The sequence below is a fragment of the Leucopleurus acutus genome, assembly GCF_964270905.1.
Source record: "Leucopleurus acutus genome assembly, chromosome: 18".
NCBI lineage: Eukaryota > Metazoa > Chordata > Mammalia > Artiodactyla > Delphinidae > Leucopleurus > Leucopleurus acutus.
In genome coordinates, this window is record NC_139160.1 from 64,707,882 (window position 1) to 64,725,232 (window position 17,351).

Here is a 17,351-nt window from a genome sequence, read left to right on the forward strand (position 1 = left end):
ATCCTAGTTTTAAGACTTTAGGATTCATGGCTATGCAATTTGATCAATGAATTTCCAAAATCACTCAACAATGAAGGCCCTTGTTATTTTTATTATCTATAGCACAAGGTCTGTCCTCTCGTTAATCATTTTTAATTTCCATCCTCAGAACTTCTTTAGCACTGCTTCTTCCTTAGGACCAGAATCACAGGCAGCATTCTGGTGATAATTCATGGTGTAGTATTATTTGTTTACAGTACTTTCTCCATTTTGATCAGCAATGTTGGCTGCCTTGGCAACGTTACCTCATCTGGATGATGTCTTCACTACTTGTAGACACTGAAATCATTGCTGTTTTTTCACTAACACCACCTTGTGATAGTCGATAAGGAAAAGGACAAACCAAAAAAAAAAAAAAAAAAATCCAAAGAGGAGTCTCATGATTTGCTCTTGTTAGAAGGATAAGTAACATTTGTATAATACTTTATAATTTACAAGCATTTTTACCCACTTCATGAAACCTCAAAACAAACCTTTGAGGCCATCAGTATCATACCCACTTTACAGATGAAGATAACCTAGATAACAACTGTGGTGGGGAACTACATTTCTTGGATCTGAATCCTCTGCTCTTCACATTATGTTACACTGCTTTCCACCACAACTACTAAGGGACTCAGTTTTTTGTTTGTTTTCCCTTTCTCCAAACCATTTCCTTTGCTTAGTTCCCTCTGGAATAAAAGCTTAGAAAGCTTTTACCCTCCTGAGTGTATTTTTAGGAAATAACGAATTCACTGTGCCATTTATCATTCATGAGTTCTAAAGTGTGCAGTAGCACCAAGATAGCAAATGCATACTCACTGGTAAAGTAATAAGTTTGCACTTGACAGCGCTTAACACAGAAAGGCATTACTGTTTCATCCCATGTGAAACATCACTGGTGCATAGTGTGCGTTGTGTTGAGGACGCCGGAGGAAGTGGCGGTGAACAAGTTTAATGCCAAATTGTGTAACTTGAATTTTACCTTGTTGAGTTTCCTCTGTTGAGCACAAGATACAAGATCCGCCCTAACACGTCTCTCTTTTTTTCCTTATAGTTGACGTTGGCTGCACTCTCAAGAGCCCTTTGCTCTCTTAGCTGCTGTGCTTCCCTGGTTTCTTCTGCACAGAATCTTCCAGAATTGCTCTTTTTCTGGACACGCTGGTCCACTGGACAGTCAGGGAATGGGTCCCAATCTTCCATGCCATTCTCACTTACCTCCCTTAGGTCCCTAATGTACCTGGTTGTCCTGACATGCTCCCGGCTCCATCGGCTCACCCTACTTTACTGAGCCCGAGCTTCTCCTGATCGTTTCGCCACCGCTCTTCAGGGCGGTCCGTGTAGGTTCCGAGACTCTCAGAGGGAGGCTCTGCCACTTGTCCTGTTCCCCGATCCACCCCCGCAGACTTCCTGGGGCCAGGTTTGGCTTCTCACTGCGGAAGCGGCGGATTCACGTTTCCCCAAACAGCACACTGGAAACCCTCGGATTGCTGACATCCTCCTCCTCGCCGACCCAGCGCGCGGGGACCGGCCCAAAAAGGCTTCCGCGGCCTGCGCATGCGGACTCGGCGGCTGCCACACAGCTGCCCGGCCGCCTCCCTCCGGCCCGCCGCAGCGATTTGGAGCTCTTGACAGCTCTACCGCAGGCGGACGCAGTCTTGTCTCGTGCTTCCACGTTATCCTATCAGAGAAGGGGCGGGGGCAGCGGCCCCTACAGCCTATCAGCGCGAACCACGACCCCGGCGAACCCAGTAGGAAAGTGGCCAGGAAGAAGGTGATTGGGCGGCGGCGGCGCTCGGGGCGTAGCCCCGCCCGGGCCCCGCCTACCGCTGCCTTCTTCCGCGGGGCGCCAGCTGCCTTAGGCCCGAGCAAGAGCGGACGGCGGGTGGGCGCAGCTGCAGCGTGAGCGCCGGCGGGGGCTGGTGGGCCCCGCACCTTTGCTCCTCCTCAGCGCCCGCGCCCTCGGACATGGTGGCCCCCTGCTCTGTGACCAGCCGGCTGGGCTCGGTGTTCCCCTTCCTGCTGGTTCTGGTGGACCTACAGTACGAAGGTGAGTCGTGTCCTGCCCCGGCCGGAGGAGCGGGCTCCCGGGCCTGGCCTCGCAGCGCTTCCCCGCCTCCGTCCCGGCACGAGTTTCGGGGCGGCCCGGGCGGTGGTGCGGGAGCCGGGGACTCCGTGGCCTGGCTTGGGCCTAAGCCCGCCCCTGGGCGGGGGCCGGCTCCCGGTTCCGGGTTTGTCTGGGGAAGATGTGCGGGACCGGCGGGCCGCGGGGCCGGGACAGCGGATTTGGAGTGAGGAGTGGGGCTAATGGGGTCGGGGGGAAGCGGGGCACCGGGCAGCGGCTTCTGGGGCGTCCTGGGACGCGGAGACCCGGGCAGCCGTCGGCTCCCGGCCTCGCTCGGGACCCTCGCTTGGCGCCCGGGGACTCTAGGGCAGTGGTGCTGGGAGGAGGCGGTAAAGGTGGCCCAAGGGGTTCCGGGGGTTGGCGGTGGGGAGGATGTCCTGCTGAGTAAGGTGAGAGGGACAGTGTTGAATGTTAAAAGTGAGTAACCGTCACCCCGCTCTGCTGTCTTGTGTCTAGAAGTTGTTAGGTTGCAGTCGTTACGTAGCCGGTGCAGGCATTCAGGCTCCCGGCGGGCAGGGCACTAAGTTTGTGGCTTTGCAGCCTGTTGTTGGTTCAGCTTTCGTATTACGAGTTCTCTGGAAAAATGCCCCCGTAAGAAGATACGAATGCTTCAGCTTCCCTACGGTCCTACAGTTGGGAATGTTGGCTACTCTAACAGAACAGCAAACATAGAGGGCTGTCCCGTCTTAGTTGTCAACTTGAGGAGTACGAGTGAAACCTGCAAGCGCTCATTGAACTGACGCTGCTAACTTGGTTACCCTGCGAAATATTCGAGTATAATGACATACCACGTGCACTGACCTATTTTCGTCCCCATGAATAGGCTAGTAGTCAAATTAAACATTTTAATATTGGACTTAATATTAGAGGGAGTGCGGAGCTGAAGTTGGGAATTGTTTATGGTAAAATCCCCTCAAAATTATAAACTTACAAAAAGGAGTAATACTCTCCAATTTTTAGGTGTCATTTATGGCAGTGGTTTTCTTTTGGAGGAGGGGTTCCCCTGGAGACCATATATTTTTTGGAACCCAAAAGCAAGATATATAGTGTGATAACATTGGGACAAAGAATTTGACAGTGAAATTGGAATGCCTGGACCACTTTAATATAGGTCATGTATTCCAGTTCTTTTGCGTTTTCTGATGTTAACACCTCCTGCCCGGTGAAGTTTAGCGTTAATCCCCAGTTGTCATTAATTAATTATGGCCACTTAAGAGAAAGTTGCCTATATTGTGCTTAACGTCAATTATTTTTTAAGTTACACAGGTACACACTTTTGAATGATTTGCTTTTTCCACTAGCTTGTAGACCACCTTTTTAGAATCGCTGTTCTGTATATGATTCTGTAGGACTCATAACACTTCATGTCTCTCCTGTGGTATTTTCCAGAAGAAAAACCTCGCCAGAGAGCTTTTCGGTATGGGGGGCATTGGTAACGTTTCTCAGAGGGGTGCTAAAGTGCTGTCTTCTTTAGGGTGTTGTCTGTGTAAAGCAGCAGGGACTTGGTACAGGTGGTAGGGAAGAAAGGAAGAAGATCTTACATTTATTGAAGGTCTGCTGTGTGCCAGGCACTGTCCTGGACACCTTTCTGTAAGCTGTATCTTATTCATGGAGGTATGTGATGTTATTTCTGCTTTACAGATGAGGGAACTGAGGCTCCAAGAGTTTAATTAACTTGGATAAGGTCACATAGCTGTTAACTCTAAGAGCCATAAGTTTAACTCAAGTTATTTGACTCTAAAGTTCATCTTGTGTGTGGGCTGGAAACAGAAGTTAAGTGGTTGACAGCATAATGTGGGCCCAAGCATTTGTAAGTGGTGGCAGCTGAGAAAAATCAGCATTTTTGTTTGTTTCTTTGCTTGCCACCAGCAATAATGAACAGGAAGGTGATTTCCTGACATGTTTAATACAGCGGTTCTCAAGCTTGAGTGTGCATCACCTGGAGAGCTTTTTAAACAGAGTGCTGAAACTTACTCCCCAAATTTTTGATTCAGTAAGTACAGGTAGGACCTGAAATTTTGCATTTCTAAAAAGAAATCACTGGTGAGAATCACTGATGTAATAAATTATATAGCGGAGTTAACTTAGGTATCTGTTATTATATATCTATTATTTTATTTGGTGATGGGGATATAAAGATAAGAAAGAACCTCTGACTTGCATTAGCAAATGGTTAGCTCCTGTTTTCCCAAATAAGTTCTGCCTCTGGGTTCTCTAACCTAAATGTCCTCTGGAGTCATTCAGGACTGTGTGATCCCACTGTTAGGCTTAAGGCTTGGGGAGAGAAGAAATAAATGAGAATGGGTGTGCGAAGAGTGAGTGAGAAACAAGACCTTGCATATGTTGGAGACTGTCGCCAATAATTAGCTTAGCTGGCCTATTTTTTTCTGATTTAAAATATTCATCTTTTTTTTTTCTAGGCTTTTCTGTTAATGTAATTCAGAGGAAGAAAATATGTGATAGGCTCATGAATTGAAAGGTTAAATCTTTCAGCATCCCTTTTCAAAAAGGCCTTTGAAAGGGGGAAGTCCAAAGCACTAGTTTGGGAATAGAATTTTTGGAGCAGAAAGAAAACTTTAGTATAAGTATCTACTTTAGTATTCTCATATTACAGATAAGGAAGCTATTTTAATTCTCTGCTAATGGTGTGTTCTATTTGGTGATTTAAGTAGGAACACAACCTGGGAACCAAACCTTCTTTTATCTCTTTTTCTTCCTTAACATTCTTTCAGGACTCAATTTTTCTTTATTTCACTGAACTGATCTGACTAAACCATATATTTTGGACATTGGGAAAAGAATAGTTAGAAATCTCCTGAGTACAAAAGATGGTGATACTTATGTGAATCTAACTTACTAAAAGTATGTTTTGTGTTCTCTAGGATTTTCTTGACATTATTTAAATATGAAAAGAATAAAGTAGCGAAAACAAAGGACTTTCAGTAATTTATATACAGTAGTCCCCCCTTATCTGTGGTTTCGCTTTTCTTGGTTTCAGTTACTTGTGGTCAACCGTGGTCCGAAAATATTAAATGGGAAATTCCAGAAATAAACAATTCATAAGTTTTAAATTGCGAACTTTTCTGAGTAGCATGATGAAATCTCACGCTGTCTCACTTAGGTCATGAATCATCCCTTTGTCCCATGTATCCTGCCTGTTAGTCACTTAGTAGCTATCTGGATTATCAGCGGTATCTCAGGGCTTGTGTTCAGGTAACCCTTATTTTACTTAATAATGGCCCCAAAATGCAAGCCTAGTGATGCTGACAATTCGGAAATTTGGATATGCCAAAGAGAAGCCGTAAAATGCTTCCTTTAAGTGAAAAAGTGGAAGCCCTTGACTTAGTAAGGAAAGAAAAAAAATTGTATGCTGAGGTTGCTGATATCCACAGTAAGAACGAATCTTCTATCCGTAAAACTGTGAAAAAGGAAAAAGAAATTTGTGCTAGCTTGGCTGTCGCAACTCAGACTGCAAAGGGTGCGGCCACAGTGTGTGTTAAGTGCTTAGTTAAGATGGAAAAGGCATTATATTTGTCCAGTAAGATATTTTGAGAAGAGGGGACCACATTCACATCTTTTATTACAGTGTATTGTTACAATTGTTCTATTTTATTATTGTTGTCAATCTCTTACTGTGTTTAATTTATAAATCAAACTTTATCATAGGTGTGTATGTATAGGAAAAAACATAGTGTATATATAGGGTTCGGTACTGTCTGTGGTTTTGGTATCCACTGGGAGTCTTGGAATGTATTCCCTGAGGATAAGGGGAGATTCTTATAAACTAAATATTTTAGCAGATGATCAGATTGCTTCTAGAATTATTTTAGATTCATTTAATGATATAGGGTATAGTTAGCAATAGTGTCCAAGTCCCAATTCACTTGACTAGTTAGCATTGCAAAGTGCCCAGAAATGCAGTTGATTAGATTCTGTGGGACAGGGGGAGTTGTTCTGAGATGGGTGCCCTGTAGTAATTAGGCTTTACTTTCCCATATGAAGTTAATTAATTTAATTTCTATTGCCATAGTGTTCCTTTGGTTATTGTCCAGCTATTAATCTTTGTTTCTATGGAAATAATCATGGGAACCCAATCACCTGCTCTTAAGAGCAAAAACATCATGTCAACCATAAATCGATTTTTCAAGATCTTCGGAATGCTGCTTTTTAAAAAAATTTTTTGATAAGTTTAAAAAATCAGATGAGTTTATGTTATATGGAGTTCTGGACTATGGAGAAGACTCATTTAATCGGTTAGCAGAGGCTTCACTGTAGTGTTCTTTGGTGAGGTGTATGTAGTATAGAACTCTTGGTTTTTGCCTTTGAGTTTACAGACTGCTTGGGGATATAAAACATGCTTTGTGAAGCATCCATGTCCTCTTCCCTACTTTCTCAGTGTAGATTTTGCGGTCCATCTTGTAGTCACTCCACTGAAAACATCCTTTAATTTTCTTGCCCCTGTGCTCTTTTGTTTTACTCACCTGGCAAAATTTGAACTGATTAAATCCAACTTGGCCAACTTGTTTGTCAAACCTCACAGCTGAACATGGATGGAGAAAAATGAAGATAACCTTGCTGACTGGTCTCATTTTAAGCATATAATCTCTATTTCACATGCACACTCAGTACTGCTAACATTCCTACAATTCCCTAGTATGTCTATTGAAAATCAGTGTCTCAAACCTCTTCCTCTTTCCTTAAATCTCCAATTTAAACCCTCCTTTTCTTTCTTCTGTTACCTCATTCTTTTAGACCTTATCTTTATTGGGAAAATGAAAGCCATCACAGGGCAATTTCCTCTTTTTTCTACCTCTGAATTTACTAGCCTACTTGCATCTCTACCCATTCTGCTAATTTTCTTATATTAATGGATAAAGCATCTCTATTCCTGGCAAAACCCAATTCCTATACTTATGCCCTGGATTCCATTTCCTCTTGCCTTCTGAAAATATTGCTTCTACAGTTATTGTTTTTCTCCTGTATCATCATTTTCTTCCTCTTCTGGGTCATTGACATCAGCACTTCAACATGCTGTAGTATTTCCACTATAGTGTTTCCAAAGTTTTGATAGCAGAACTTTAAAGAGTGGTTGGGAGTCTCTACTGCTATATTCTCGTTTTCTGTTCTCTTCTCAACCTAATACTCCACTAATACGGCAAAGCCTGACTTATATGACTCCTATTTACTTATATCTCTTTTCATTTTAATCTTCTCCATCGCTAGGCTCCTACCACATCAACTTTACTTCCAAATGCCAAGCTCATTTTTTGACTAAGCGTCTTTATTCCTGTTTTTCCTATACTCTGAAGATTTCAGAGAACAGCCAAATGAGCATTCATGTTTCAGTCCTGATGTATTATGTAAGAAGCACGCTCTAGGTCAGTTAATACTCTCCCTTTACCTTTTTGTATTTTCTTCATAAAACTTAATATTGTCTTGAACTACCTCATTTGTATTTCTTGTCTGTCTGTTCCTCTAGAATATAAGCTTTATGGAAAACACTCTTGTCTCTATACCTAAAACATGTTGACGTGAAGTAGATGTGCAATAAATATTTTTAGAATGGATGAGTGAGGTTGACTGCTTTAACTTTTTTTTTTTTTGGGTAAGGACCATTGCACACTTATTTTCCAAGTTGAAATTCCTTGAACAAGGAGTCCCATCACAACATTTATGCCTCCATAGTTAATTGAAACAAAGACTAATGTCCATTGAAATCGAGCAAACTTGGTTACAATAGATGTTATTTTCCTAGTTTACCCAGGAAGATTTCATGCAGGCATTGTTCATATGTACTTGCTACATAACTACTCAGCCTTCTCTTCCTTTCAGTTTGGCTTTGTACACTAAAACACTTTTTAGGTTAGAGTAATTGGAAAGAGATGCTTACAAGGTCTAGGGTTTCCAGCTCAGTGTATTTTTATTAAAACTGTTTCATCATTGGTCCTCACTGACTGTGGAATTGTGAAGATAATGAACTTCTTGCTCTTTCTGTGGCCAGATTCCAGTTTCCTGTGTTTCTGTCATGAGACTTTTTTCAGACTCTGCCCCATCTTGCTTTGATCTTGGATTTAGATAGGACCTTTTACAGACAGTACTTTTTTTTCCCCTTGTGTACCTTTTTAGAATGATCTTAAGGTTCTCCTCCTCCCTGACATTCTAAGTGCTCCAACCTGAACAACCACCCTAAACTTGCTTCTGTTCTGCCACCTGGCCTTGGCTTGAGCCTGAGCATCTCTGACCTTTTGTTCTTGCCTTTTTCAGTCTGGTTGCTCCAGTCTTGATTGTGACTCTCAGCACATCATACTTTTTTTTTTTTTTTTTTTTTTTCAGTACGCGGGCCTCTCACTGTTGTGGCCTCTCCCGCTGTGGAGCACAGGCTCCGGACGCGCAGGCTCAGCGGCCATGACTCACGGGCCCAGCCGCTCCGCGGCACGTGGGATCCTCCCGGACCGGGGCACGAACCCGCGTCCCCTGCATCGGCAGGCGGACTCTCAACCACTGCGCCACCAGGGAAGCCCAGCACATCATACTTTTAACCCCTCAACTTTATGTTTCTTAAAATTCTTTATATTTTGCTCTCTAAAATATGACAGATTCTAATACTAACTTCAGTGAAAGAGTTAGCTACTCCACCTTTTTTCCTGTCTTTCCTGTATATTTTGCTGACCTTTGGTTGATACTTGTCTATGGAGAAACTTACTGTTTAATTCTGTTCAGGAGATGGCAGGATGTTTGGTTGCCTCATCTCTCAGAATTAGGAGACTGCTTTCATTGTCACTGTCTCCCGGGATGTGGCAATGGAATAAAAAATTATCCATGGCTCAAAATAACACAGTTGAGATATTGCAAAAACAGCCACATTTGCAATTTTTAAAGAAACATATTAGTGTCTTTATGAGTCTTTGGTAGTAGTATCAGTTTGATTTTTTAATTGTTATTACATAGCTTCTATTATTCTGATGAATTATACATTTAAGAAGGAATTTAGTTACATTCATTCAATAAATATTGAGTGTCCGCTTTGTGCAAGGTACTGAACTAGGTGATAAAAAGAAGAAAAGACCGTTCATTCTCTCCGACTTGCTTTCGATCAGGTTTGGGACTGTGGGGGTTGTGAGAGGCAGGCAAACTGTGAAGGTCAGCTTATTGAGACTGGGGTATTGCAAAGTGAAGTCATGTACTTGTGAGTGGAGGGATGCACAGTATAGCAGGAGCATAGGAGGAACTTTTCCCACCTTCTCACTGAGGTAGTTAGGGAAAGTTTCACAAAGGAACCAGCATTTGAGGGCAGAATCCTGATAGAGGAGTGGGAGTTTTCCAGGTAGGCAAGTGGGGGAGGCCTTTTCATGGCATAGCAAGTTTAAAGGGATGCAGCATAAGAACTAGTATGTTCAGGAAAGTTCAGCCAGTTCATTATGTTATTGGAGTATAAATTAAGAGTTGAAGGAGTGAGGGGTGATAAGGCTGGACCCACATCAAGGGACCTGATCAAGAAGGGTCTTGTTTGCCTTTAGATCTGAAGGGACTGAGGTTGAATCTAGCCAGCGACCTGAAAATACTGCAGAATTGTTACTAGGAGTGCATCTTGGGAGGATTGCTCTTGCAGTAGCATGGGGGCTGGATTTGGAGGAAGGTGAGAGAAGATCCCGGTTAGGAAGCACACCATCTCTTTCGGGAAGAAGGCGGCCTACACAACCGCCACGTACACTATGGCAAGTTCTGTTATGGAAAAGTGACCAAGATGCACTGGAGGAATAGTAATTCTCCCTGGATGATTGAAATTTTTGTAGAGGAAGTGGTATTTACTTATCACATCATTAAATAGAAATTATATTGGGTAAAATTATAACATAATAGAGATCTGAGTTTTATTTAAAAGGCACAGAGAAATGCTGGATACCTCTTTTAATCATAGAAGGCAAGAGAAAGTTAGTTTGGAGAGGAGCTCAACCTTTGGGGTGACAGTATACATAACTTTTTGGAGGGATACCACATTACTTTATTTGAAGGAATAGTACAAATGAAAGAATGTAGATGGATGTTTTGGTGCAACTTATAGAAGAGGTAAAGGTGACCCCAACTTGCATGCACTGCCTTGGTGACCAGGAAAGTGACCCTGTGGCCATGGGAAGCCAGCCTGAGGCTCAGCTCTCAGTGTCCCTGTCTCCCAATGTGTGCTCGTAAGAGAGATACTTTGCCATGCCAGATTCGTGGGCCCCCGTTTGTGCAAGCTGGTGTTATGGTCACCCAGTTCTTCGGATTTCATCTGCTCATTCAGGTAGTGAGTCTCAGTGAAATCACACAGGTGGGTATCATTTGTCAGTGAACAGTTTGTGCCGTTCCAGTAGGGACTGAGTCACACTGTTTTCCAAGTGTAACGCATGTTCTGTTGCATTCAGCCAGCTTGCTCAGTCGTCATGGGTTTGTTTCTTGGTATCCTGAAGAGTTTGGGATTCGGCCACCTCATTGGTTCTGCAGCTTCATCAGTTTCTCAGCGTATTCTCTCTCCTCATGACACTGCTGAAGAAAATATTAGGCAGTGTCCTTCACAGCCCCACCATCGGGGTCAAAGCAGCAAGACACGGCCAGGTAGACGGAGGAGGCCTAGAGCTCCAGTCTGGTGGTTGATGGGGGCCTCCGAGTCCTGGTGGTCGCTCCGGCACACCCGCGAGGGGGCCTCGGTCATGGTGGCAGGTGGCTGAGGAGGGGCCTCCAGGGTGCTGTGGGGAGGTGTTGCAGCGACGGTTTGACCCAAGCTCTGTCAAGCCCTGTTGAAGCAGGACACCGCTGTGGCTCTCCGTGAAGGATGTCTGGCTGGGGGCATCTGGACAAAGTACTTCAGGGAACTTCACAAATATGTTCTTGGTTCCCACTAGACTTCAGGCTCCGCTTGTGAGGTTGGAAAGGATTGTGGCTAAAATGTTACATTAAATGATGGGTTCGGTGAGTGAAGCATACAAGGCTTAGTAGCTGTGGAAAGAAAGCTTAGCCTGGTTTATATGGGGAAAAGTTTCCTGAGCTGTGCTGCAAAGAAAGCTAGGCTTTGGAATTGAATCTTATTGTGACAGTTACTGTGAGTCTTCAGGCAGGTTGGGTAACTTCTTTGAGCCTCAGATTCCTCAGTTATAAAAGTATGAAAGATGTTTACTTTCTACGTTTGTTGTGAAAATTAAGTGAAATAAATATACTGAAAGTATCCACTATATAGTAGGTTCTTAATTTCTTTTCTGTGTTACATCTTTCCTGTTAGACATTTTCATGACTGGATAAGGAAAGTACTGTGACTAATGGTTTATCTCATATCCATATTTCTTACCTCCTCAAGCAATCTGGAATCTTCTATTCAGTACATTGATCTGATCTTCCCTTTTGAGAAAATATAAATGGGAGATGTTTGAAATCTTCTTGCTAATTTGAAGACTACGTCCTTTCCCCCGACATGTTGAGAGCACATAGATAAACCCATCAACTTGCCCTAGTAATTAATTGTTCTTACTGTAACAGGCTGGATCCTTCCATAGCCCACACACAGCATTTTCACCATTCTTATTTCAATCCCTAGTTCATTCTCTAGTATCATTTTAACATGGTTTCTGCACACATGTTTCTGCATAAGTGATGCACAATCCTTTATATTTTACACTAGGAACTGTAAATGTTTATGGGTGTAGAGTTTATATTAGAATTTACCTTTAGAAGATCAAAATGAACTATCTTTAATTGTTTTAATTTCCCCACCTCTATCTCTTAAAAAGATTTAAAGTAAAACCTTATTTTGTGAAACGTTCTACATTTACAAAGGTGGGGAATGGTATCATGAATCCCCAAGTACTAATCTCCCAGCTTTAACAATTTTCAACCCATGAGCAGTCTTATTTCATCTATACCTGTGGATTATTTTGGAACATTTCACATGACATCATTTCATTCATAAATATTTTAGTATTTATGAAAGATAAGGACTTTAAAATTTTAGAGCCTGTATCATCTGTATTCCCTGCAGTGTCTGATTATAATGCTATATCTTTGAACTACAGTTTAACGAAAACGTTTAAGGCAGGGTTATTTTGCTCTTCTTTCCTGACTTATTAGCCTGCTTAATTATAAAATATGTCTCTAGTTTTAACAAATACTCTCTAAAAGTTTTCAATTGCAAGTGATTATTTAATCAGTACATTGTTAACAAAACACATTCCTCAGTTTACTTTCTTTTTAAGCGCATGAATACATTCTTACTAGAAAAAATTAAACAGTACAGAAATACATACTATTATCTTCTTTTTAAAGCATAAATGAAATCTGAGTATATTTACTGTAATGAAACTTGCTATCCTTGGTTCACACCACCACAGTCCTTTCCATTCTTTCCCGCCTCTAATCTGTTTTCCACACCGCAGGCAAAGTGATCTTTTTAAAATGTAAATCAGATAGTCAGTTCCTTGCTAAAAAGCTATCTAATGACTTCCCTTTGCTCTTAGAATAAAACCCAGATTTCTTACCAGAGCCTGCAAGGCCCAGTGTGATCTGTATTGCCTGAATCCTCTATCCTTCTTAACATGCTGGGAGCCTCCTTTTGATTCCTTAGAGTTGAGCTTGGCTTTGAGCTTATTTTCTGCTCCTTGCCTGGTCATATTCTGGCATGCTGGAGGCTTCTTGTCATTCAGGACTGCTCTCCCGCCTTTTATGCTTTAACTCAAACATCTTCTCAGGGAGGACTTATTTGACTATATTAAGTCCTCCTCTTCCTTGCCTCTGGCAGAAATGATCTTGTTTATCCAGCTTTTTCTCTACTGCATTCCTACTGCTAGATTAGTCAGTGCATAGACCTTTGGTCTGTTTTTTAATGTGTGTGGCATCCTGTGGATCTGTAAGAATGTCAATTGTATTCATTTTTAGAATTTTTTTTTTTTTTTGCTCCACTAAGTTTGGTTCCTTAATTTTCTCATTTGGTGTTAGTTTCTTATGGATTGATTTTATGATTAGCTTTGTTTTTCAGAATTGCTCATTGCTAATCTTTGAATTCTGATTGTGGGAGAAGGCCGATTGCCTGTCTGGAGGCTGAGAAAGCCCCAGGGCCCCTTCCTTTTCCTTGTATCAGAGTTTGGATCCCTCAGAGAACTGCAGCCGCCTCCATGGTACATTTCCCCTGAGAGGGTCTTTGGATATGATTTTGCCCACCAATCTAATCCTGTCCTTTTTATGTTTTGAGAATTTTCCCCAAATTTCTGTATTTTAGGTGGCCCTCTTCTTCTTTAAAAAAATTTTTTTCCAGCAAGGTTATGCATTTATCTTTTTAAGTGAATTCTGTCATTTCTAGAATTTGAGCATGTTGGGAGGTAGGCTCATGTGCTTAGGTGACTGTCTTACTCTAGTCCCCATGGACTACTTTCTTCAAAAAAAATATTTTTTAATGTAAGGGGTAGTTTTTATCAGCCAGTGTTTCCTCACTGAAAGGATTTAAATTAAAAAAAAATTTGTTTTTGGAAAAATCTTAAAAATGTACCAAAGTAGAGAAAATAGTATCATTTACCACTGTATACCGTCTGTCACCCAGCTTCAAAAATTACCAACACCAGGTCGCTCCTATTTCATCTATATTTTCATCCTCCTCTCCAAGATGATTTTGACGTCAGTCCCGTTCTTCACATTATGTATTCTGTAAATACTTCAGTATGTGGCAGAGACTCCAATGTAATGCTGGCAAGTAGCCTCTCTCTCCAGAGTCCATGATTACCTGCCATCTAGGGGGTCCTCATAAAGCTAAAGGCTGCTGGGTTCTCCTTGGTGCTGTTTTGGGAGAGGCTGCCTTATTCATTACTGTTATGGCCACAGCCTTACATATAGATTTCAGTAACATTTGTTAAGTGAAACATTAATTTCCATAATCTTCGTTATGAAAAGTAGGTTATATTTTTGGATATGGTACGGAATAGGTGGAAACAGGTGACCCTCACATTCTGAATATAATCAGTTTCTAAATCTATATTGCATAGTGAATTTTCACAGGGCTGGAGCCTATATCTTCATTTTAAGTGGGAAAAATAACAGTACTTTCCCAGCCCACTGAAATCCCCCAACTGATTCTCCAAATTTTACCCACACGCTCTTAAATAGGTTAGATATTTTCACATTGTTGCCCTAAACAAATAGGGCTGTGCAGGACCCTGAGTTTTTTGTTTTAAATTAATTTTATTGAAGTACAGTTGACTTAAAATGTGTTAATTTCTGCTGTACAGCACAGTGATTCAGTTATACATATATATATATATATACACACACACATACATTCTTTTTCATATTCTTTTAGGGTTTATCACAGGATATTGAATATAGTTCCCTATGCTATACAGTAGGACCTTTTTATTTATCCATTCTATATATAATAGTTTGCATCTGCTAATCCCAAACTCCCAATCCATTCCTTCCCCACCCCCTTTTCCCCATTGGCAACCACAAGTCTGTTTTCTGTGTCTGTGACTATTTCTGCTTTGTAGATAAGTTCATTTGTGTCATATTTTAGATTCCACATATAAGTGATATCATATGGTATTTGTCTTTTTCTGACTGACTTCACTTAGTATGATAGTCTCTAGGTCCATCCATGTTGCTGCAAATGGCATTATCTCATTCATTTTTATGGCAGAGTAGTATTCCATTGTATATCTGTACCACATCTTTATCCATTCATCTTTTGATGGACATTCAGTAGATTGTTTCCATGTCTTGGCTGTTGTGAATAGTGCTGCTGTGAACAAAGGGGTGCATTTTATCTCTAAATTATAGTTTTAGGGCTCCAAATTTTTGAGACCACCAGTTAAAGTTTCCTTCTTCCCCCTCTCCCTTTTTCCCTTCCTCTGTTGTACAGAGGGCTCCAACAGGCAGCCAAGGTAATAAAACACTATACAGAAACTGCAGACCAGGAAGAGGAAAAGCAAGCTGCTTTGTTTAGTAGGGTAAATAGTAAGGTAAAGTGCATTTCATGTGGCTTTTTGCTCCATTCGATGAAATCAGGAATTCACTAGCTTTTGATGACTGAAATAGCAGGCAGTTGCTCAAATAGTCGCTCTGGGTGTCTTCCTGGACTCCTGCTCTTTCTTCACTTGACGTCTGCATCCAGACAGTTGACATAAGTCACAGGTAGTCGTCTTTTTCTTTCTCTTATTTTTCTAAGCAGTGTATTCTTCTCTGTTTCCATTGCTACTACTGCACGGTCAGGTCAGCGTCATGTCGCCTGGGTTATTGTAACAGAGAGTTTATTGGTTTCCCTCGTCCCTTCTGACTGTTTACTGGAATCCTCTAGCAGTGAAAGTGACCCACTCAGAGCAATGAAGTCATGATGGAGAGGAGAGCTGGCTGAAATCCTGGACTTGGAGTTCTCTGAAAGCCTCATTAATCTTGAGCTCTGGGCTTCTAAGTATGATGTTCTTTGTGTTTGGAGTGCTGGTTTCTCTCTTCAGCCTATTCCCACAGGTCCATCCTCCCCATTTGTCCGTCAGGTTTCAGGGGGGACCTCGGGGAGACCGCACCCCCCACCTCACCCCCAGCACTGTCCCGTAGAACTTTCTGTGATGGTGGCAAATGTTCTGTATCATCCTTGCTGTCCCACACACTAGCTGCTAGCTATCCAGCATTTACACTGTGACTAGTGAGACTGAGTAGTTGAATTTTAAATTTAATTTTAACTACAGGTGTTAGGCGCCTTCACTTGTGCCCTCACAGCACCCTGTGTGTATTCCTCCCATCCAAACACTTACTGTAGTGTATGTTTTCCCAACATTTTGTTACTAAACATTTGCAAGTTGAAACAGTTTTATACTGTCCAGTCCTATACCCATCACCTAAGCTCTATCATTAATGTAATTAGTATACTTGGTTTTTGTTTTCTTTTGGCTGCGTGGCGCAGCATGCGGGATCTTAGTTCCCCGACCAGGGATCGAACCTGTGCCCCCTGCATTGGGAGCGCGGAGAGTCTTAACCACCGGACCGCCAGGGAAGTCCAGTATGCTTGTTTTTAACACATATCCATCTGGGCATTTCTCTATCCATCCATTCATTAATCCTTTTTTAAAAAATGTTTTTCAAAATAACATCAATACACAGGTCCCTAAATACTTTAACATGCATATCATCAGTAGTTTTGGGGGGGATTAAAATTTATATACAATAAAATGTCCACTTTGTCCAAGCATAAATCTGCTGAGCTTTGATAACCGTGTGTGCCTGTGTAACCCTGGCCTCCACCAGGGCTCGAGCGCTCAGCGCCCCGGAGAGTCCCTCCAGCTCCTGCCCATGCGTCCCCCCGCCTTCCTGAGGGGTGACTTCGGATTTTTTTTTCCTGCAATGTCCCTTTACACACTGAAACACGTAACATCGTGTTCCCTGTAAAAGAGAAGTGCTTTGACTGCTTCGTGTCCATATGCGCCTTCTACACACGTTTGAACTTCAGAACAAAAATACTCTATTTCCTACCTAACAAGGTACAGCTCCTCTTATAAGCGAAGAAGTTCTCACCTGTACCCTGGTTGAGAAGATACGTTTCCAACAGTCACTGTGTCTGTTACTGGCTATTACTGATTACTACTCTGAGTCCATCACTGTCCTGTTCAGTATTCAGTTATATAAAAACGAAATTGTAAAGTTAATTCCAACAGCATATTATAAAATAAAAATGGGAATTAGAGAAAATGTGGTTAGTACAGTTTATTCTCCTTATTCATGGCAGTTATATTCCATATGTCTTTACGAACGTTGAATTAGCAAATACTGAACCATTGTACCTGGGAGGAAATTCAGGGTTAGGATCCTGCAAGGCCTCAGGTCACTACATGTTTGTTAGCAGATCAAAACATAACTTTGTTTTGTGTGTGTTTCTGTTTAAAAATATCTTATTTAATATATATTATTGATTGACTAACATTGAACTCATGGCCAGCAGCATTATCATTCATGTCTGAATGAAGCTTATCTAACAAACTTATTTTCTTTTATTTAATTAAAAAATTTTTTTTTAGTTTTTTGCCCGCTCTGCGTGCTTGCAGGATCTTAGTTCCCCGACCAGGGGGCGAACCCATGCCCCCTGCAATGGAAGCGCGGAGTCCTAACCACTGGACCGCTGGGGAATTCCCCAAACATATTTTCTTCGAAAGGCACAGTACAGTCTCTTGCCCTTAGTAACACTAGGCAGCACTATGCTTGGGGGCCATTT

At 41.9% G+C, this 17,351-nt stretch overlaps 1 protein-coding gene across 1 annotated transcript in view; it reads left to right on the forward strand.

The window, feature by feature from the left end:
- Positions 1-1,869: 1,869 nt before the first annotated feature.
- Positions 1,870-17,351, forward strand: part of DNAJC3 (DnaJ heat shock protein family (Hsp40) member C3) — an 83,430-nt gene continuing 67,948 nt past the window's right edge. Inside the window, exon 1 of the mRNA XM_082859489.1 lies at positions 1,870-2,068. Within this exon, the coding sequence (XP_082715615.1) occupies positions 1,987-2,068 (82 nt within the window). The 5' untranslated portion in view covers positions 1,870-1,986. The remainder of the gene's footprint in view (positions 2,069-17,351) is intronic.